We start from the raw sequence: 24,448 nt of genomic DNA on the forward strand, positions 1-24,448 counted from the left end.
ATGAATTCCTTTTTTTTTAAGTCAACTCTTCTGAAACTGTATAATTCAAAAAACCGTCCCGAGCCCCACCTAAGACAATGGCTTCTTGAGGAGCGCAGGAGGGAAGGAGTTAACGAGGGCTGAAAATTCACCCCACATCTGTCAGATTTTAAGAGTGTGACGTACAGAGAGGGGGGGCTGGGGGAAGAGAGAGAGAGGAGAGAAAGAGTTGGGGCCGAGATCGATGAGGATACAGAAGGGCAAAACCACAGAGATAATGACAGCGACGAAGCGCAATGCTTAGACGTACATCGGCGCTCATTTCTGACACGGTTTCAGAATAGCGAAGTCTAAATCGTACGGCTTTACGCGTCATATGTGTTGCATCCTCGGCAGTTGTGGTCCAGCGAGAATCTAGCGGATAACGGGAGTGAAGGACCGGACCGAGCCATTGCTTTTTTTGAACACTGATATTTGCTGATTACACACATAAGTCGTTGTTACATAAAACCGGCTGTTGTGTTATCGCAAACTCGGGATTTCTAAGGGTGTACAGAATAACCAATCCTATGATCGGCTTTTGATTGTGTTTTGGAGAGGCTGTTTCGCTTCTCTCCATCCAGTCGGATAAGCTACGCTCTGAGGTAAGCGATTCTTACTTAATTCTTCTCAACCTGTCTTTAAACCTCAATGATTGTTTAAAACTGAATGAATTTCATTAAATAAACAAAATAAGTGCTATCAATAGAAAAAAGTTATTATTAACGGACCTAATCATCATAGTGGTTCAAGTATTATAATATTTGTGATTAATCAATAAAGCTGAATAAGTCATCAATTATTAAAAAGTAATCTTGGTCCTCCTTTCTTTTTTTCAGGTTTGGTCACCAAGGCAAAAGCAAGACTCACATGGATACATTAAGAAACATTTATGGAACACATTTGCTTGCGTGACCCAAGATGGTGCCACTGTGATGAAATGTCTCCAAGAAAAATCTGAAATCAGATTTTGAGATATAAACAGCATCAGGAACTGTTTTTAGATCAAATTACAGAAACCACACTCTAGACTGTTAGAAAAACCCATCAGCTGGAATTTAAGGAAGAAGTGGAGTAAGGACGGTGCAGACATGGATGGTAATATGGGTGAGATGTCTGTGCACAGCCACGTAGAGCTGGCACACAGTCAGGACAGCAGAGCCATGCTGCACTCTCGGGATCTCACGGCTGCTTTCCCTCGTCCCACTCTGGGAGGCCACACTATGGGCCTGGAGTCTGACCACCAGAGCCCTGCGTATGACCACAGCATGGCAACTCTGGGGTACAGTAGGGACCCACCAACCAGCTGTGGAAGCACCTACACCACACTGACACCCCTCCAGCCTTTTGATGACAAATTTCACCACCACCATCATCATCATCCCTGCCTGCCCGTGAGCAACGTTATCGGTAGCTTCACACTCATGCGAGAAGATCGAGGCCTGGGAGGAAATTACTATACGGCATACGCAAAAGACTTTGGTTTGGGACAGGGTCTGTCTCCACCGTTGAGCAGTGCAGGCCTGGAGACCACCATGCATGGCTATGGTAGCCTGGGAAGTCAGAATGGACACAGTAGCCAGATGCTTCCAGGTGGCCATGAGGTCCATATGGGCAGCAATGGGGGTAACATCTGTCGAACAGCACCAGACTTTGGGAGGGAGATGTCACCGCCGTCTCTGGGGGGCGAGCATGGGGTCAGCCACCAGCTAAACAAAATGGATGCCCATCAGCACACTTCCACCTACCACCACCATATATACAACCAGAGTTATCAGCACCACCTCCCAAGCCAACAGGTCTCCAAACTCGGGGATCTCCCTTCTTCTTCCCCTTCCTCCTCCAACACCAGTTTGGGAAGGGAGGGCATGCTGGCCAGCTCACAGAACGGCGGTGGAGGAGAGGAGATCAACACCAAAGATGTGGCTCAGAGAATCATCACTGAACTGAAGAGATACAGCATCCCACAGGCCATTTTCGCAGAGCGGGTTCTGTGCAGGTCACAGGGTACTCTCTCAGACCTGCTGAGGAACCCCAAACCTTGGGGGAAACTCAAGTCTGGCCGTGAAACCTTCAAAAGGATGTCCCGCTGGCTACAGGAGCCAGAATTTCAGAGGATGGCCTCGTTACGCCTGGAAGGTAAAACGCTTGAGCTTGTTTAACTGAATTTGAAATGGATTGTTGTTGCAAAACAGATCAAATGCCCCAAATTAATAAGTAAACTGTATTACAAAATTAATATGTAAATGTGAGTATTGTTAAGAAAAATGCCAAATGGTACAGTACATATATGATTAACCACAAAAACATAATACATTTATTCAGTTACAATACATGAAAAGTACCACAGATACAACATTATCTTTGACCAACAACTGCTGAATTTACAGTAAAATATTGGCACTTTAAATGTTTCAATAGTGCTAAATGAACATTGTGTATACCATTAAGAAATAAGTAATATTTCACTTAAATCCAGAGAATCTTGCCGTGTTACAATGTTTTGACATTAAAGAGGCTGAAACTTAAACTGTTGTCTAAAGCACACAAAGAGATCCAGAGAAAAACAGTAACATGAGAAAGGACGAAGGCGGGTGGGAGGGGGTGTATTGGCGATGCAGGGATTGGGGCGGTTTTCAAAATGTCGGCTGGCGTGCTGCAGCAGCCACTGAGGATTGTGGGGTGGGAGACAAACACAAACACGCAGATTCTCCCAAAATCTTTCCGAATCCCAAGCGATCAATACCTAAGCATGAAATAAGCTTCAGAATGAATTATTCTGCTTGCATTACCACTACAGATATTGATTGGTGACCACTGTGCCCTCAGTCGTCGGGGTGTTCCATGCAACGAAATACATGGACTCAATCAATGCCCCGTTGGCCTGTGTGGTACCGTGTCCTGCTGTTGTTTTTCGTGGTGGTCACTAAACATGCCGTAGTGGAAATTTTGATTGACAGTAAATGTTTATTTAGGATGATGAGTGGTACTGTGAAAACATGATTTTGTGACCATAAAAATGTCCAAGCTATTTTTTGTTTTGTTTTGTTTTTTGGATGTGCATAACGCATAATTTAGGCTTGGATTATTAGTTGAAATATTTTGCATACATTTTAATTGATATAGACTGTAAATATTCTGTTGGCCAATCACCATTTGATGGATTTTTCTTAAGGCCTTTTTTTCACAGCTTCTGTGCACAAAAGCATAAGTGGACACCACTGTATTTCCCTATATAACCCACTTTCCATGAGTGTTGACTTTTCTCACCATGCCCTTTGTTTAATTACTAGCTAGTATTGATTTTCTTGGGAAAGCAACGCAGAAGGCTCCAGCACACACCTCCTGTGAATAAGACGGCGTAAGCAAACATTAGAATGCATGCAGCTACACGCATCCTCTCACGCAGACAGCAGGAGTTCAAATGACCGACAAATTTAATGATGATTCAGCTTAACGCAGTGATTTTTACCAAGGATTTATGCAACAAATACCCATCGTTTTAAAAATCATCAGCACTTTTTTTTTTACCCAGTTTCATGCATACTGCAAACAGGGCCTGAGATGACACTGCATTTATTATACACTAAATGCATATTTTTATATTTTATAAGCTACATTTACCGACCTAAAATTCATATCCCGGTTTTCCTACATATCCTGAATTGTTTCTCTCTTTTTCCCTCACTCAGTTTTTCCTCAGGTCTTTTGTGTGGATGTGTTTCTCTGTGAGCTTTGATTGGGAGAGAGATGAACAGAGAGAAATTCGGTCGCAGGGCAGGGTAGAGATCATTACTCTAAAGCTCAGCATTCGGACAGCATTGGGATTTCACACACAAGCACTGAAGCCTAAAGCGCTTGTCTTAAGGAATCACAGAACTATAATCGGCTTAAATAGCAGAGGCTTTTTCACTGATGCTGTTACTTTTACATTTTCAGCCCCAAATTGTTTTTATAAAAATTGCATAGTTAAGTTTAGATCTCTGCCATCCTGCAGAGATTGACAATAAATGTAGTTTGGCACACAGAAGCTCCCCTTTCATCCAGCACTAAAGGGGTTAAAGCTCCTCTATAGGTCGGGGCGTCTGAACAGCACACATTTAATCAATAATTTCTATCAGCCCCTGGCCCGAAAAAAAATCAGCAGGGGGGTGGAGTAGGCTTCGGGGGGAGAAGGGGGTGATAGGCAATTGGGGGGTGGGGTGGTTGATGAAAAAGGCTTTCGATCACGTTTCAGCTACATGAGACAAGTGGTATACATCATGATTAGGGCCTGCTCCCACAATCATAAGAACTCTATGGGGGGATGTTTATGTCTGTGAGTGAGGTGTGGAGCGCAGGATTTATAGCATGGTAATTCCTACCTTTTACACATGATTACAACATCAGGAAGCATTTAGTTAATGGTCGCCGTTGTATTGGTGAAAGCCAGTGGGGCCGATCTAGAGAATCGGGAGTTGACCTGAAACATCAAAACGTGCATTTTGAGGGCAACAGTCTGTCTTGAACATTTTGTTTCTTCTGGTTTGTTCATCTTCTGTTGTATTCGATATAGATCATTATTGTTCAGCACATTTACAGTCTTTCTCTTTATCACTTAATCTCCCTTATCCTGAATTTCCACTCAGGAATCAATAAAGTACATTTATCTATCTATCAAGTTGGCAGTTGTCTGATAGAGACTCTCTCTGGTTTTCAAGCAATAGTCTGGTCTACAGCCAGTGCGGTATTTAATTAAGCAGTATATTATTTAACATTAATAGCAGTAAATGATAATTATCGCAGAATATAGTAAATCCAGATTATTGACAACATAAGCTCTAACTGTCCTTTTTCTACTTCAATTCTAGTTTCAATTTACAGTTTTCTATTTGAAAGAGCTTTAGATCTTTAAATTGTTTTGGTTTCGACTGTAATTTCCTGAGCTGTTGCCTATTTTTCTATAGCAGCAAAGATCTTCTAATAGCAAAGGACTTATTCATCATCTCTCAAACTAGATGCATTTAAGATGCAATGTTTAACTATTTAAAATGTTGAGGTCTCTAAAGTTTAAAATAAATATTTTTTTTTGCTTTCGACTGTAATTTCCTGATCATTAGCATATTTTTCTAAAACAGTGAAGGACTTAGTTAAACTAATCATTAAACTAGTTGCAATTCATATTCAGTACTTCACATTTTAAAATGGTACAGATTTAAAAAACTGGAGATTATTTTAGCCTTTGACCATAACTGCCAACCTGCGCAGCTTTCTTGTTTTTCAGCTGTTTACTTTTTGATGAAAATCTATACTGAATAGACCTTTATGAAACACTTTTTCTGTTTTCTGCAATTAACAAAGTGTAGAGTCTATTAGATAACAAGCATTCCGGTGGCTCAGTGGTAGAGCATTGCGTTAGCAGCAAAAAAGGTTGTGGGTTTGACTCCCAGTAAACTCACATACTGATAAAACACATGTATAGCCTGAATGCACTATAAGTAGCTTTGAATAAAAGTGTCTGATAAATGTAAATGTAACAAAGATAAACAGCTAATGTTTTCTCTGTCTCTGTCTCTTTTTAAGCTTGTAAGCGTAAAGAACAGGAGCAATCCAAGCTAGAGCGCAACCAGGGGCCTAAGCGCACCCGACTAGTCTTCACAGACCTGCAGCGTCGTACTCTCATGGCCATTTTCAGAGAGAACCACAGACCGACCAAAGACCTGCAGATCACCATCTCTCAGCAGCTTGGCCTCGAGCTTTCCACCGTAAGCAACTTCTTCATGAACGCTCGCCGCAGAAACATCAACCGCTGGACTGAAGAGGGCCGCCCATCCTCCACCGGCTCAACGGGGTCCAGCAACGCATCTCCAACTGTGACCTGCTCCACGGCATGATGGGGAAATTAGCCATTTATGCTCTCCACAGCACAGGTTTACCTGTAGCTCCTAGAGTTTGAGATTTTGAATCAAGGGTGTATACAAATCAACAGCATATGAAACCAAAGATTAAGTCTGATGTTCGCAATGTCTAGACGAGACAGGATTTGATTGTAGTTTTAGCGCTGATTATATTAGCTTAAATCTCAAAGGATGAGCCCAACACAACAGGGCTTGTGAAATCATTCACAAATCAACACACTGAGGGTTATGAAAAGGTACTGAATAGATATCGAATCTATTAATTTTGTAATTCGTTACAGCATCTAAAATCAGCGCAAATGTTTCCGGTTTTTCTTTGTTGATCATGACAGACAAAATTATATTTTTAGGGTGCTCGAGAGAGAGACGATTTTGCAACAAATGATAAATGAATGACCAAAGAAACAAAGAAGGGTGCAAACAAATCTTTCAGAGATTGTTTTAAAGGGAAAATAACAACTGGATAGAGAAGCTAAAACCAAAATATGAACATTTTTTGAGAGCTTGTTTTCTTTTTATACGCCTTTGTTACAAAATGCCAGTCCTCATTGTCCAAAAAAGGCATCTGCTGTCAGTGGGACAACTACAGTTTCAGCACAGAACTGGAGTCGCATCTTCTCAGACATTATGAAGAGGAATTCGAAACAAAAACAGCCGTGTCTCTTTTTGCAACAGACATTTACTTGTTGGTGAGATTCTGCTGACTGAATGGCTGAAAAGAGGAATCCAGGACACTCTTGCATAATTTCCATCTGATTTCAAATGATTTGTCACACAGAAGATGGAGAAATCTTTTTTTTTTTTTTTTTTTGTAAAGATTTCAAGCACACAATTTGGCCAATGGCTGTTCGTACTGGAAAAAGCTCAAAATCTGGAAGACCATGATGAAAAATACTTGCAAAAAGCTTGAATTGAACATGAGCAACCACTTTGGATATTTATAATTATTTATGTATTTATTTCCAATCTTCTTGCTATTTATTTTATTTATTTGCTTGTTGCCATCAGTATTTATTTCACAGTGTTGTTTGTGTGTGAAAATTGACCCTATCTCTGATAGGAGTCCCAATACCAAAGATGAATATTTGTCCTTCTGAATGTCCGATGTTTCTCATCTCCTGAACGCTGTGTTAGATATCTCCATAGCCAAGCTAGCTTACCCATCCATGTTCATCGTTCACATGTGTACTGCATGACTAGAACCTTTAGGCCACAGCCTGACCGAACAAATCGAGACTCAGCGTGATCGTTAAACAGCACACAAGTGGCTATAAAGTCGGGATGATTCTAAATTTAGGCTGTATACTGTGATCTCCTCACTGCAGTCCTCATTATTTACTATACGATGATTGTACATGCTGTGCCGTGGTCTCTCGGGGTGGGCCTTTTTCAATGCTCTTTCTCGTTCCCCTGTGTTTAACCTTTGCAGGGCATGTAGTAAGGCCCCTTCACAGCACACACTTGAAAGAGGGCCCATGAAAGAGGCCATCGACTTTTGCCGACTTCAAAGAGGCCCTTTTTATCTGTGTCCTCTCAGCTGCTGGGGCCTGCGCTCGGCACTCGGTCGGACCCATGGGCTTAGGGCGTTCACGGGGAGGGGTGGCAGATCAGAGACTAGCAGCATTACCGAATCACGGTGAGGAACGGGAGGGGAGTGTGAATGGGAGTTTGGGGATGTGAATTAAAGTTTAATGAGCGACAATTGTAGGCGTGCTGCGCGAGGGGCAAAGGGTGTCAGCCTGTGTGCGTCTCAACTCTCCAGCTCACCCTGTTGCAGCACTGGGGGTAAGCCGGGCCTCTCTTTTTGTAGAGATGTAATAATTAAGGTTATACTAATTTGCAAACTTACCGCGGTAGATGGTTAGAGATCACTCGACGACATGTAGCGTCCCGAAGATCACGTTTAGCAGATCATGGCAGACGCGTCCAGCGTAATTTAGTATATGGCGCCTCCTAGTGGACATTTTGTCCTCCTGCTTACTGAGAATAACATAAATCGCGCCATATTCCCGGAGTATTTATCCTCTTCAGATATATCTGAAAGAGTTACTACAGTGTGTAAATCTTAAGTCATATTTCCATTTCGCCGTCCCACTGAGAGGAACCCGTTTGGCCATTTTTGTTCTACCCGACAGCTCTAATTTCATCTACCTCAACTGTGTGTGATGTGTCGTGTAGCTGAGATATAACTGTACCAAAGATCCCATCCATTCAGGGAGCGTCTGTGCGTGACTAAGTTTTTATAGCCAAATGTGCTGGAATCAATCCGTGAACACAACTAAATCACAGCCCTATACCTGCAGGCAGAGAGAACCCTGTTAGTCTGAATGTGCGTGTATGTGAGAGAGAGAGAGAGCGATTGAAGAACATTTATCAATATAAAGACCAAATGGGAATGACAATCGGAGCAAGAGAAGGGTCTTGCTGATCTTATGATTGCTTATCCCTCCAAAAAGTAAAAAAAAAAATGAACCAAAAAAGTTACTGTGTAAAAGTGAGCATAGAGAGAAAAAAAGTTAAATAGCCTACAAATATGATGCAATTATGTTCTAGCTGTGTCATGAATCACCCGAATAAAAATATGATTTCATCAGCAAACTTGTGTCAGAACATAGGCTGACAAAAATCATTCTCTCGAGGCATTTTTGGCATCTATAGATCCTTTTTTTAACGGTTCAGATAAGCAGACTGAAAAGGTAGCAAATGTTTTCTTTTTTTCTTGTACCTATCACTCTAAACTAAAACCTCTTTCTGCTGGTGTGAACATCTGTCATTTTATGCCATTCTCTCCCTTGTGTTACCTTATGAATGTGGCTAATCAACCAAAGGTGTAAAAATCACAGCAATCTAAATGTCAATCATAACTGGACATTGTGTGCTGATCTTGAAGAATCCTTTAATACCTCATGTGAATCTGTTTGTTGTGATGTTGCACTGAATAAAACCAAGTCATTTGTAAACATATTGAATACAGTGAAAGCTATTTTCCTTGTAATTATTTAAGACATTAATAAAATACATTTGGATTTTTTTAAAAGATAATTGGAAATAAAATTTAAAAAAGTATATAGAACACACATTTACAGATAAGAAGTTAGATTATTAAATAATACATTTTTTATTTATATCCATAGAAGTCAACATGTTTTCAGTTACATAACCGGATAAAGGGCGTATGAGGCGATGCCACACATGTTGTTCTGATTTCTGGCCATACGGATGTAGCCACCATCTCCAAAATGGGTACCCCAACTGTTAAAGCAAAATATAACAATTAGCAATTAGTGTTTTGTTTGAAATAGTGGTGTTATTTTTTAGAAAACTTTGAGTACATTCCTACAAAACAAAATGAGAATCAGTCAGTTCAGGATCACAAAACTTCAATCATTTTGATTGTACCTGTTTTTGATCAGCCAAAATTCCTGTCCACCAATTGCACCGTATCCCACATCCAGCACCGCATGGTTTATGTTTGTGGTGCAGGATGGATCATTGTAAACTCCTGACAAATGTGAAATAACATTATAATAGTTGTCAATAGAAAATAATTTCAACTTTTATTTTCAGCCAGAAAACTTTATAATTGCTTTGACTGAAATTTGATGAACAAGAAATACTCACCACTGGGGTACAGGATAAACTGAGGGCGGGTGGCATCAATGGCCACTGAAATGGGCCCCATGTTAGCAACAGCCTGCTTCAGGGCCTCCTGGTCTCCCTGACTGACAAAATAGTACTTGGTGCAGTTTGCTGCATGCTGGGATGGATTGTATCTGCACTGCCCTTGCTGTAGGACACATTTATTTATTAGGTTATATTCATAATGATCTATGCATATCGATAAAATATTGCTGTGACAGTTCCTCTCATTTCTAACATGGAATGTTTCTACCATGTTTTTGTAAATTTTTTTCTCCTTCACATAGACCCTCACAAACAACTTACCACTGCTTCATAAGGGTAAGATGACTCGGAGTCTATTCCACCATTATCAATAATGTACTGGAAGGCAGCACTCATCAAACCACCATCACAGCCATAGTTGCCATAACTGGAGGAACAGTCCACCAGATTCTGAGGGCTGAGGTCGACCAGCTTTCCTGTGGTCTTCATCAGCTGACCTTCAAGAGCCCCAACGGAGCTGAACATGAGCCGCATGCACCCTGACAGAAAAGAGACAAACATCATAACACTACCACAGCTGGAAACACAAGAACTGTGGAATATTTGCACATTTTTGCCTTGTGGGTACATATAACACAGAAATAAACAGACACAAATATACAGACACAAATATAGATGAGAATTATTATTATTATTTTTCTTTCAAAATATATCATACCAGGATTATACCTGGTTCTTCACACTGGTGACATATCCCTTCTCTCTCCAGTCCAGAGAGTCTGGGACAGCAGCTCCAGAAGTGCCCACAAATTCTGCTGCTTGCCTCTTAAAGCCAGGAGGCACACGAATCGTGGCTAACGTTTGCAGGATCTCCTCTGTTGTCTGTGAATCAACATGACAAATAGGAAAATCTGAGATTTAGAGGATGAAATTGTCACTTGCTTTGCCAGGCATCTGATATAGCCTGTGTCTGACAAAATTTTGGGCTGTGTAATTTCTAGATATTATTTTAACTTGAACATCTAGAAACTTTTGTGAAGAAAATGAAAATAAAATAAATAAACAATAAAATAAAAGGGATGATGCATGCTGTTCCCTCATGCAAAAATCATTCTTTAAATTTCACAGGAACTTCATGCTACAAATAGAAACAAGGAAATTAAGTTTTGCATGTCAGGGGTTATTCATTTATTAACGCAAAATACAACACATTAATTCATACAAATATCATGGACAAAGAAATGCAGTGGAAAGGGGAAAAAAAGGGACACTGGACTCATATTCTCACCATATCACCCATGTGGTTCATGCCCAGGTCATATGAATGCAGGCCCATGGAGGCCTCCAGGTTGTGAAGGGTGATAAGTTCAAGATTTCTCTCTAAAACAGCAATATATAAAACTATTGACGTTACTGGAAAAACTATTTAAGATTCAAATGAATAGAAATTATTTCTTTAGCAAATAAGTCCATGAAAAAAGTTTAACCAGTAGGAAACAAGAAAGTCTTTATTCCCAACTAAACGTGATTAAAAAAAATAGATGTGGTAGATGTAGGTAAAATATCAGCTTATGATTCTGACAGATGCTTGTGAAATTCATATTCTCACCATGGAGTAAAACTTAGGCCCAATCCCAATTCTATTTTATACCCCTTCCCCTATCTGGCCCTTCCCCTCCAACCAAAAGCCTAGTATGGGTCTTCTTCCACAACTCCCAGATCTGTGTTGAAATGGGCCAGTGCTGTGCTACAACACACAGCAAACAGCAAGCTCCCGAACATCATGACCTGACAAGAGCATAAAGGCCCGTAAAAGATATCGTATCAAGTATTAAAGTGTCAATATTTTATTTGAAAATATATTCTCACTGATTTATGTTGATATCTGGATGATAGGTCAGATATCATCCACAATAGGACTGTCAAAATGGCTTTTTTACTTATATATTATCAAAATTCGAATTTAAAATGCATAATTTCAGTTAGGGTGAAGAAATGCTTTTTGCTTCTCTCCTGATGCAAGAGGCATCGAGCAAAATATTACTAATGCACGTTTAATAAAAGCATTAGAATACATTACTGTTAAGTTAATAATATTTCAAAAGCAATTATAATGAAGTTGCTTAAACAATTATAAACAAAACAGCAATCATGTAGGTATGCATGCATAGTTTAATACAAAGCACAGAGTACATTTTTCATTTAAAACCATGAGAGGCAGTGGGATGGGGGAAACCACTGATCTATAATATAATATAGATCAGTGGTGAAAACCCACTATAAATTCTCGAGATATGTTTTTAAAAAGTTTAATATTAATTTTACATGGCTTTCGTGTGAGACGCGAGTCCAATGGTGTCCCTCTAGAAAGCGAAATATGCATTCTGTGTAACTGTGAACAGCTTTGTTTCAGTTTTGATGTAAACAATGTCTTCTCCACATAATTGTTCTCTTTTTATGCAATATTTTGAAAAGAACATCGCAGCAGCGCTGCATCTAGTGGATTTAACTGGATAAGCTAACAAGAAAATCATAATGCAATGAAACTTACATTTTCATTGCATATGAAATTTACATTTTCATTACATCTCGTGCGCAACTGATAAAGGCCTAACTTGGGCCGTCCGCACCCACGCACCGTCTGCATTATGTGATTTTCGTAATCAAGTGGGGGTTGCGGACAGCTGTGCACCCCGCCGACCTGCAGGCAATTTTTGAGACCGCATGGACGGTACGCATACAACAGCGCACGCACCAGGTGAGTGATGAGACAGAAGTGGTACTGTGTGTCGAGCTTGTCCGCCTTTTGAAAGCTGTTCAGACGCTGCGAATGAGAAGTATACCCGGGCCTGGCCTTAAAGACCTAAAAAAATGTGTGATGAGTGAATCACCAGAAAGATCAGGATCTTTAGACAATACAAACCGTATAGGCTACATTAAATATAATCATAAATCATTTAATGTCTTCATTAAAACAGAAAAGTTTTTTTTTTTTTTTTTTACATGTACAGTAAATTAACATACTCAGGCCAACAATTCACTAAAAATTATTTATTGATCTACTTAAGTATTCTAATTTGTTGAGATGAATTGGTAAGTTTTTGTTAAATGTGAGACAAAATCATCACAATTAAAAGAACCAAAGACTTAAACTATTTCAGTCTATGTGCACTGAATTACTGAAATAAATGAACTTCTCCACAACATTCCAATTTACTGAGATGCACCTGCTTGTATATACTGAACAAGCTCTTAGTTTCCCAGCACATTGTTTGTCTGCCTGACTGATTTGATTCCAGAACTTATTTGTACGGTATGTGGTTTAAATTTATTATGGGGTGATATTTGGATTTGGTTAGGAATTGTAATTTCATTGCAGACAGTACTTCACTACTTGCGTACGTGGGAACTATCATCTGAAGATGCTGTTGCTTTGTTATTGGTTAACTTTGTTTTGTAATTCCGTTTCACTGTGTTTTGGTGATTGCAAGCATTTATTGTAAAAAGTTTGTTGATTGTTGTGAGTGTGCTCAACCTGAGTTTTTTTTAATTGTGCTCTATTATTTTTTTTCGTGTTGTAGTAGTAACAGTAATAATTTATTATTGCCCTGTTTTGTTTATTATTTATAATTTATTATTGCCCTGCTTACTGCTTTGCCACATACCCATGGCAAGGCCAATAGACTGTGCCATCATCTTTTTGGCTCACAGGGCAAGATCAGAGGGGCTGTGAAGGTTTCTAAAAACTTCAGGATTTGGGCCCTGCTTGTCTATGAGTTTAAATATCTTCGTCTGGAAGACTTGGAGGACAGCCATTGAGTGGATGAGCTGTGTACACTTTACCACACAATAAAGGTAAAGCTATGTTATTTACAACCCAACCTTTCATTCCTGATTTAATATTTAAACCACCAATCTGTTTGCTGATCGATATAAATACATTCTCAATTGACATGGAGTCGTCGAGCATGCACTTGCACCCATGTCCAAGAGTCAAATTTGAAAAGTCACTGTCTCATACCACCGACCACAGTCAGCGCTCAGAAAGTTAAAGTTATTTCTGCTTTAAGTCACTTCCACAATCCTCAGAGAGAGAGAGAGATTTATGAACATTTATCAAAATAGACCAAATGGGAATGGCAAGAGAGGGAATATGATCTCATGATTGCTTATCCCTCCAAAAAGGAGGAGAAGAAAAAAAAACGTGTTACCTTGTAAAAGTGAGTATAGAGACCAAAATAAATATTAAATAGGATTGATTGTTGGATCACAACATAGGCTGACAAAATTAATTCTCTTAAGGCATACAATAAACGGTTCACATAAACAGACTGAAAAGGTAGCATGTGTTTCCTTTGTCATTTTATGTAATTCTCTCCATTGTTACCTTATGAATGTGGCTAATCAACCAAAAGTGTAAAAATCACAGCAATCTAAATGTTAATCAAAAATGGACATTGTGTGCTGATCTAAAAAAATCCTTTAAAGTTGACCTATTATGCAAAATCACTTTTATAAGGTGTTTAAACAGTGTGTGAAAACAACCAGCCTATGATGGTAAAAATCCACCCACTCAATTTTTTAATAATCCCAATAAATCATAAACAGACTCCCAAATGAGTGGTTCCAGATTTCTCCCTATGATTATGTCATTTTAGGGAAAAAGTCCTAACCATTTGTGATGCTCTCTGCCCTATCGCCCTGAGTGAGAAGCAACAGACCGCCATGTTTTTTTTTTTTTTTTTTTTGCTGTAGTTGCTGGAGAGATACAATGTCAGAGCCATAGAGGCATTACAAGTGTTGTGTTTTGGGATGCACCAACGAACATAGGAGTCTCCATAGTTTCCCACCATTCCATTTTCAAAGGAAATATCCTGGAAAAAAAACACTCAAGTCCTGTGTTTGTGCCAATCACTTTATGTAGGAATGCCCCACAAACAAGGGTCAGTTCATTGCTGGAGTTGTGCAAAGGTTGCTCCTGAAAGAGGGATCAATTAGATAAAGCTATACCACTGTTTATCCATTTTCACTGATGCTGCCTTCACGTGCTACCAGAATGATCATAAATAGGAATGTGGTAAAAAAAACAAAACAAAAAAAACAAGAAACGTGATGTCGACCGTTTGAATTTGTTGAGCTCATAATCACAAGTGGGACACAAGGCACCATGAGACTAGCTACAGGTATGTTGTTATTTTTATCACGCCATGCTCCCAGTCTGTGTAACTCACATTTATTATGCACAGTACAATCACATGACTGACTTTAAAAACATTATCTGTGGGGTGTTTTGAGAAAACTTAACACACACTCTGGGGACATCAAAGACTTATTTTACATCTTGTAAAAAGGGGCATAACAGGTCACCTTAAATATGTGAATCTGTTCATTGTGATTGATAAAACTGTGTGACAAAAACCGAATCATTTGTAAACATATCGAATAGAATGAAAGCATTTGAACTCTTAAAGCTTTACAAGCCAAAAAAAAGAAAGATTTAAAATTCAGTATTTAAGATAATTATATGATACATACATTTTTAAAAGACAACGGGGAACAAAAAAACAAATAGAACACACAGTTAAAGTTAATAAATGAGATTATAAAATACAGCTCAAATCTTATTTTTATACATTTCTAGATTTCGACTGGATTTCAGCTACATAACCGGATAGCAGGCATATGAGGCAATGGCACACATGTTGTTCTGGTTTCTGGCCATACGGATGTAGCCACCATCTCCAAATCCAGTACCCCAACTGTTAACGTAAAAGATAACAATCAGCATTTGTATTTTTTCATCTCAATATTTTGTTTGAGACAGGAGTTATGATTCTACAAGCCTTTAAGTAGGTACATTCCCCAAAACAATATAAGAATAAGTCATTTTATGATCACACAGTTTCACAATTAGTCAGTCTTTACCTGTTTTTCACCAGCCAAAAATCCTGTCCAGCCATTGCACCGTACCCCACAACCAAAACTCCATGGTTTACCACATCGGTGCAGGAGGGATCATTGTAAACTCCTGTGGATAGATGTTAGATACATTTAATTAAATTAAATTAAAATGTATGCATTTAGCAGACGCTTTTTTCCAAAGCGACATACAGTGCGTTCAGGCTATCAATTTTCACCTATTATGTGTTCCCAGGGAATCAAACCCCCAACCTTGATAGCGCAATGCTCTACCACTTAAATGAAAAATAAATCATTTTGACCATACAGTTGTCATCTGAATACCTTGATCTGGTAATCAGATTGAAATGTATATGGAAAAAATACTCACCACTGTGGTACAGGATAAACTGAGGGCGGGTGGCATCAATAGCAACCGAAATAGGTCCAATGTTGGCAACAGCCTGCTTCAGGGCCTCCTCATCTCCCTGATGGACGTAATAGTAATTGGTGCAGTTTGCAGCCCTCTGGGATGGATCATATTTGCATGGCCCTTGCTGTAGGTACATTTATTTATTAGATTACACTTATGCAAATGGATTGCAGCTTTTTTAAATGTGCCAAACACTGACAAATCTGGCCTTTTTGAGACCTGATCATGTATGTATCACTCAAATCTCAGAGGAACAGGTCCTGTCATTTCTAATATGGAATGTAATCTCATAATTTTTTTATTGTTTTACACATGGACTCACACAAACAACTTACCACTCCTTTATAAGGGTAAGATGACTCAGAGTCTATTCCACCATTATCAATAACATACTCGTAGGCATTAGTCATCCAACCACCACTACAGCCTTTGTTGCCGTAACTGGAGGAACAGTCCACCAGATTCTGAACACTGAGTTCAACCAGTTTTCCTGTGGTCTTCATCAGCTGACCTTCAAGAGCCCCAATGGAGTTGAATGCCCAGCAAGCACCACATGCACCCTAAGAGCAGAGAGAGAAAAAATTAATAGATAAAAACTACTAAAACAGGACACTTTTTGCCCTAATTTTACATACAGTAGATACCAAGATGGATTTATGAAAATACTAATAATATTAACTACTTAAAATTTTGGTCTCTGGTTTATAGAAAGAAACAGAAATTTGCTGTCCTACCAAATAAAACACAGACACAAAACTAAATTAGCAAATAACAGATTGTATTCTCTCTCTCAAAAAAAAATAAAAATAAAATAATAATAATTAAAATTTATATATATATATATATATATATATATATATATATATATATATATATATATATATATATATATATATATATATATATATATATATATATATATATAATTAAAATTTATATATATATATATTTATTTATTTATTTATTTATTTTTTTTAAATCATACCTGATTCTTCACACTGGAGACATATCCCTTCTCTCTCCAGTCCAGAGAGTCTGGGACAGCAGCTCCAGGTGAGCCCACAAACTCTAATGTTTGCTTCTTAAAGCCAGGAGGGACACGAGTTGTGGCCAGTGACTGCAGAATCTCCTCTACTGTCTGTAAATAAACGTGACAGATATAAATAAATTTGAGTTACAGGTGATATAACTGTCACTTGTTTCTCAGGGCATCTTTTATGGTCTATGCACCTAGCAAAATGCATTTTATGTCTGTTATAATTTCTAGGTGATATTATAAAGAAAGTTTTCTAAAGAAAGCATACAAAAAATATCAACTGCAAAAATAAAATAATTGTATTCTATTACTGTATACGGTTCCATTAAATAGTAAACTTTTTTTGGGAAACTGGAATAATATGCATACAGATAAAATTCACAGACCAAGAAATTCATTGTAAATGAAAAAAAGAGACACTGGACTCACCATGTCACCCATGTGGTTCATGCCCAGGTCATATGAATGCAGGCCCATGGAGGCCTCCAGGTTGTGAATTTTGATAAGTTCAAGGTTTCTCTCCCACAACTCCCTCCTTCCAAGATCCTCATCCTGTCGAAAGAAACAACAGACAATTTCACAGTTTAATAAAGCAATATATAAAATTATGGACATTACTAATCAAAACTGTCACAATCAGGGGCGGTTCTAAGATTTAATCCTCAGGGGGGCTTAGGCCTCAGAGAGACCATTAGATACAAATATACAAATTACCTAATTAAACCGTACTTGTGTAAGCTGTATTACTATATTACATAAATATACACAAATGCCTATTAAAGCTAATAAGTTACTTAGTTAAGAATTCTATATATTTCTTTTACCTTAAAAATGTAATTAACTCAACTTTTTCAACTTTCCAGCCTTCGTTTATTGATAGTAGTTTACGATTTTAATTAATTAAGACTGTTAATCAATTTCCTTGACCCTCAGCATATGAAATGGACCACACATCACCCAAAGCCAGCACTGTGTTCACCTCCACAGTTACAGCATTTTAGTTACAGCAATTTTCCCTTGCTCACACTTCCCATATTAATGATTTCCACATCTAGCACTTCTGTATTCCCTTTCATAGGTTCACTTTAATGGTGGGATGACGTCATCGCTTTTGGAACACCCTTGGTTTGATGAATGTCTGAAGCCCTTATACCATCACGCCAATTTATTGGCCAAATAGCGCTTAGCACCACGCCCCACGCGTACGTAACGTATGCTTTATATAAGACCCCGTTCCCTGCTCCTCCCCAATCATGGCAGTTCTTACCGCAATTGACGGGTTGTCATATGTTAGTCATGACAGACAACATAACCGTAGTTTCTTACCTGAATCATCAAGGCCAATTATATTCTCGACCCCTGTACAGGCTGGTGAGGAGTGAACTTCTCTGGGCTCAAACTAAATTCCTGTGTCATCTGAACATAGCTACAGGATGAGTAATGGAGACTTCAACCTCAAGTGGTGGATCTCATATGGCTGACATTCGTACGAGCAGAAGTGGATCTGTTTGCTTTGAGCACGACTATGCACTGCCCACTCTGGTTTTCCCAGTCTCCCCCATCTCCTTTAGGTCTGGATGCTCTGGCCCACAAATGGTCCAGAATCAGCCTGTATGTTTTTCTCGTGATCCGGCTGCTCCCAGTAGTTCTGCTCAGACTACGATCGGACCAGGTGGTGCACCTTCTTTTAGTAGCCCTGTGGTGTCCCTCCCAGTTGTGTTTTTTTTTCACCTGGTCAGTCTGTTGGTCAGCCCTCCTTGGGAGATTTCCCTCAGACACGATCTGTTGACACAAGCTCGTGGCACGATTTGGCATACTGGACCAGATTTATGGAAGCTATGTGTCTGGCTTCTGAGCGGAATATGTAAATGTGTTTTGGTTTCTTGGCTGAGACTATGACACTATTATTAATTCTAGAGCTCCCTCCACAAGACGCATATACTGTATGCTTTCAAGTGTAGACTTTTTGTAATGCGGCCTAGACAACATGTTCTGGATCCAGTTCATTGCTTCATCGGTTCAGTGCCGGAGTTTCTTCAGAGTCGTTTTTTTTTTCTTAAGGAGTGACCCCTGCTACTCTCAAAGTGTTTGGAGTGGCCATATCTGCAGGACATACACTTGTAGGAGGGGTTTCAGTGGGTTATCCTTTGGTCTCACGTTTTATGCAAGGTTCAAAATGGCGTAGGCCTTTCCACCTGACACGAGTTCCTTCTTGGGATCTATTGATCGTTTTGGAAGGTCTGTCAAGCCATCCTTTTAAGCCGTTTCAGCAAGTGGTCTTAGAGGCTTTCTCCCATGCTGATGCGGGGTCAGGTAGCAAGGGTCTCTGTCTGGCTCTGTGAAATACACTTTTTTTCAATGGATGTGCTTTTTATTAAACTTATCATGAACTGATGGAGTGCAACACCCGCTAAGTTGCATCAAACGGTTTGAAAGATCAAAGACCATTTTTTAAATAACTCCAACCAAATTTATCTGAAAGAAGAAAGACATATACACCTAGGATGACTTCAGGGTGAGTAATTTATGGCTTAATTTTCATTTTTGGCTGAACCCTTTAAAAAAAAAAAAAACAACCTTGTAATCTGCATAGCTCATGCCGTGGATCCGACCAGCCCTTCGTGTGTTTTGGTGGTAAGAGCAAAGGCTCCTCTGTTACAAAGCAGCGAATGTCGCATTATATAGTTGAGGCTATATCTTTGGTCTATGAGTCGCGTGGCTTGACTTCGCCTCTAGGATTACGTGTTTCACTCTACAAAAGTGCAAGAAAGAAAAGAAAGCAAAAACATCTGACTGGAGGTGCTACTTATGCTCTTACTACATAACTGACATATCCAATGTATACTCTCTCTGGCATTCTTTCCTCCTCAAACTGAAGTACAGAGAGACTATCTATTTTCTCTTTATTTTGTATACACATTTTAGTCTTTTAGCTTCAATCACCTTAGAACCCCCCATGTCACGCTTTACTGTATCGATGGATACATCAATTGAAATTATTAATTAAAATTAATTAATTAAAATTCCCCTTAACCAAGCTCTTTTACACGGTACTGTACAACTCATCATCGGACCAAGCACTGATTTAATGCCTTGTACCACTTTCTGTTGGTTTTAATTTTTACAGAAAATAAGAAGTTTTCTTTCTCTTACAATTAACAATTTTATTCCAGCCATTTAACTCTGTATTCCTACCACTTCCTCCATCTCTGGATCATTACTAATGTCACTTAATCCATCAAATCTCCAGACACAGTCCAGTGTTGTCAACCGCCATTTCTGCGACTCATTCAGTGAACCCTTCCTTCGGTTTCCTAATCTAAGCCTCCCCAATCACAATCCCCGTTGTGTTGCCGCATCCGAATGTGCCTACTTATACTATGCCCTTAAAGTATGTACTTTTTGGTGAGGGAAAAGTACACACCTTTGAGTGTGTAGTAGAACAATAGGCCAGTTTTGGTACATACTATGACGTCATACAATTGCATCTTTAATGGAGCGCTCTGTAGCATAATTACATGCACCCTGTCACTGTAAACTGGCGTGTCAATCATCTTGTCACATTAACAAAATGCATCATATAACAAAGCATATGATAAAAAAAAAAAACCTCCACATTTCTTTTAATTTAACTTCCTACCATATTGGAGAGGAAAGCAGCATGTTGATCTGCCAGCCATGGGTGTATATTTGGAGAACTCTGATAATATTTTCTGCATAATAAAGTTAATGGCCAAACAGATGTTTATTAAAACAAAAAACAAAAAACAAAAAACTGTTATTGCAGATGAAATAACACCGATAACATTAAATAAATATATATATATATTTTTTTTTTTTACCAGGATAAATGTTGATTATTGTTAACTCAGACCCCTTTATCTAAACTCTCTTCACTTAACTGTCGGTTGCGCACATCTAACATGTTTTGCCAAAGCACAATGGATTGTGGGCAATATTAGCCATTAGAGTGTGCACGGATCCACACTTCAAAAATCTTCCTAAAATAGTTGACCGTCTGGGGACTTTTGGCATACTCTTTTCAACGTACTATGCTTTTGGGACACACTTATTCTAATCTCACATACTACTAAGGATGGATAGTATGGACAGTGGGATGCAGGGTCAGGTTTCTTCTTCTACTTGAGTTTATTGGTGGTTGGCAACAAAAGTGTTTTTTTTTTTTTTTTTTTTTACATTTTGGTACATTACTGCCACCAAATGGTAAAGAGTGTGAAGCAGAATGCCTACTAGACTACAGGCTATATACATTTCCATTTCCCTTTCTTTAAAAACAAACAAACGATATCCTCTCACTCAATTTAGTTTCTATATTGCAGTAATAGATCAAATCATTATGATCTTTTGACTCCTGCAGATCAATTAAATCAAAGTGTACTTTCAGCTCTTTTAAGGTTTGGATAAAATGTCTTATTTCTCTTTGATATTTCTGACAATATATCATTCATAACACGTTCTATGGTTTCCTCCTGACCACGCATCACATTTCCCTGTGCTATGTTCGGTCGCCATGGTTTTGCCAATGTATACCTATTTTAAACAGTGTTCCATTTAGTCAAGTGTGTCCAAACAAAAGACTCATTATTATGGTCATGTGTCAACTCTGCTACTGTTCTGTGTTTTTCTGGTTTACCCATGTTTGATTTAATTTTGTTCAGTAAATACACCTTCTCTGCAACTGGATATGCCTCATTTCTCTTATGTCCAAGTATTGCAAAAATATTTAAATCTCAAAATCATACAAATTAATTATTTAACAAATAAGCCTATTAAACAAGCTTTACCAGTTTGACGAGAGGCAAGGAAGAGTTTGTATTCCTCACAACAAGTGACAGCATGTGGGAGGGAAAAAAGATTCTAGATTGGAAAATATCAACTTTTGGATCACCTGACAGACGCTCGGAAAATGTATATGCTCACCTTACTGGAGTAAAACTTGTTGTGTGTCTTCTTCCACAACTCCCAGTGCTGGTCTAGATTTGTGTTGAAATGGGCCAGTGCTGTGCTACAACACACAGCAAACAACAAGCTCCCGAACATCATGACCTGACAAGAGCAAAACAGCAAGTCATTACTGACACATTCAAACATCACGATTTTATCTAATAATATATTCTTACTAGATCATGTTGACATCTAGCTTAAGTCATCAACCACAATATAACAAGATTATTTCAGTGAATGAGATTTCTTAAACAATACACACATGCACATACTATGTTCTGTATATAGTGTTAGAAGAGAACATTTATTATTATATTTGGTTAATATTAGGGGCTTTGAATCAATAACTATTTTCTGAAACTACTCAGTACCATTTCCCATCTACTGGCCAGAACAGGTACTGTTCAATGAGGACTTTAAAACTATAGTCAGCTAAAACGAACGCACACAGTAACGCATTTGTTCTTTAAAAAAAAGCAAACAAATTGGAAATGAGCACAGGTTATCGAGACATTTGTAATTTGACACATCATTTAAAAAATTTCGTGAGAAGCACAAAAAGACGAGCCTTTTCTCTTTTCACCATTATTGGCACAGGGCGAAGAAAGTGCAATAATCTATATTAAGATCTACATCACTTTTTTTAAAGATACATGTGAAAGTGAAAAAAATTAACTGATGTTTCACATTGAAATTTTTTCAAATCTCTTAGAGAAAACATTCACATAAAGCCATTCACTACCTTAATTAAAACCGAAAGATATTTTTTTGAGAGAGAGAGAGAGAGAGAGAAAAAAACGCATATTTTTACTAAAAGGATAAAACACATAAAAATGGGAATAATAATAATAATAATAAAAAAAAAACATCTTGTGTATCGGCTTACCTGTGCACTCTCGTTAAGCTGCACTTCTGGTCGTCGTAAAGTAGGTGATGTTGAAAGAGTTCCTGGTTGTTTTGCTTTTATTTTGTTCTATCACGTGCTAATCTCTGCCTATTGTCATATGACACGGCTAACTTTCTGTCACACGAGTAAATAAATAAATAAATAAATGAATAAACTGAAAATTAACAAATTATTATTGCTCGATCAAAACAGAATTCACTATCTACTGCCCAAAAACCCATACATTTCTGGCATCTTTGATGAGATCCACTTATAGTTCTGATATGCAGAAGGTGGCAAGGGTTTGAAACTCTAAAAATAACTCTTTCTGCTGAATTGAACATCTGATTTTTTTATTTTTATTTGTTTGTAATTTTCCCTTTCCATATGCGACTATAACAGACTGTGGATCAGAAAATACATACAGCATATGTCTTTAGTATAATCAATATTTTCTATTAACATTTTTTAGGTCATTTAAAAAAAAAAAGACTTCTACTGAAAAAGTGATTACATGTTTGTTGCTGAACAAAAAAAAAAAAAAAAAAAAAAAAAAAAAAAATTAAAATAAAAGTAAAATAAATACAATACACTGTGACAGTTCAGTTCCTACTCTTTATAGGGCAGTCTGAACAGCCAAAAGCAAATACAATAGAAATATGTGCACATTATGGTGATCGGATTTAGACTTTTTTTTTTTATTCCACTTTGAACTTGAGCACTTGAATACAGCCTTCCGGTGTGTGTGTGTGTGTGATACTTGTCTTCGTGTGACCAGGTGAGTGGTGTAGTCCACATTTATGCAATATTTTAGACAGTTACCCCTCATATTACCATATGAATGAGGCTGATCAACTAAAGGTGTATAAGATAAACAAATACTTTTAAAGTTTCAGTACAAGCCAAACAGTATTAGATAAAAAATTCCATATTTATTTTTGAAAGACTTATGAAATACATTTGGACAAAAAAAATAAATAAATAAATACATAAATAAATAAAGTAATGGAAACCTGCTGAATTTTATGTCTCAGATTTTTAACAGGTCTTGACACTTCTACAAGACACCGAATATTGGTGCACTTAATATTCTTTCCCAAATAATTATTTGATATGTAAGTTTTCTTCACACTGCCCTCACACACAACTTACCAATCCTTCATAAGGGTAAGAAGATGACTCGGAGTCTATTCCACCATTCTCAATAATGTACTGGAAGGCAGCACTCATAAAACCTCCATTGCAGCCCTTATTGCCGTAACTGGAGGAACAGTCCACCAGATTCTGAGGGCTGAGGTCAACCAGCTTTCCTGTGGTCTTCATCAGCTGACCTTCAAGAGCCCCAACAGTGCTGAATGCCCAGCATTGCATGCACACACAACCACATGCACCCTTACAGAAAAGAGAGAAACAAGATAAAAACTACTGAAACAGGAGTTAATGGCTTGGGAAGCTGCAGAAAATTAATTTTGACCAATCAGTTTTCAGTTGCTGGTTTCTGAATTTCCAAATTATCATAGAGGAAGTTACAGGAAAGGGGAAATAAAGTCCCTCAAAAACTGACAGTACAAACAAATACAGGAAGTGAAAAAATAAAACGACACCAAGTTCTCGGACAAAGAATGTGGTTAATTCACTCGACATCATGATAGCAACATCTACAACACAATCAAGCTATTTTCCTTGGGTGA

At 38.2% G+C, this 24,448-nt stretch overlaps 2 protein-coding genes and 1 pseudogene across 2 annotated transcripts; 1 reads left to right on the plus strand and 2 right to left on the minus strand.

Annotated features, from left to right (window-relative positions):
• Positions 1-213: 213 nt before the first annotated feature.
• On the plus strand, positions 214-8,879 carry LOC128030610 (hepatocyte nuclear factor 6). Its single transcript, XM_052618371.1, has 3 exons — positions 214-623; positions 858-2,157; positions 5,581-8,879. The coding sequence occupies exons 2-3, from the start codon at positions 1,110-1,112 to the stop codon at positions 5,889-5,891; spliced, it is 1,359 nt and encodes a 452-aa protein (XP_052474331.1). The 5' UTR covers positions 214-623; positions 858-1,109; the 3' UTR covers positions 5,892-8,879.
• On the minus strand, positions 8,787-13,232 carry LOC128030196 (cathepsin S-like; annotated as a pseudogene).
• A 1,208-nt stretch (positions 13,233-14,440) lies between these two features.
• Positions 14,441-24,156, minus strand: LOC128030611 (cathepsin S-like). Its single transcript, XM_052618372.1, has 8 exons — positions 23,910-24,156; positions 21,848-21,973; positions 17,336-17,458; positions 16,856-17,008; positions 16,206-16,430; positions 15,829-15,994; positions 15,465-15,567; positions 14,441-15,298 (listed from the first exon to the last, which is right to left on the minus strand). Exons 1-8 carry the CDS (start codon positions 24,126-24,128, stop codon positions 15,199-15,201), a joined length of 1,215 nt encoding a protein of 404 aa, XP_052474332.1. The 5' UTR covers positions 24,129-24,156; the 3' UTR covers positions 14,441-15,198.
• Between the last annotated feature and the right edge of the window lie 292 nt (positions 24,157-24,448).

The sequence above is a fragment of the Carassius gibelio genome, chromosome A16 (assembly GCF_023724105.1).
Source record: "Carassius gibelio isolate Cgi1373 ecotype wild population from Czech Republic chromosome A16, carGib1.2-hapl.c, whole genome shotgun sequence".
Classification (NCBI taxonomy): Eukaryota; Metazoa; Chordata; class Actinopteri; order Cypriniformes; family Cyprinidae; genus Carassius; species Carassius gibelio.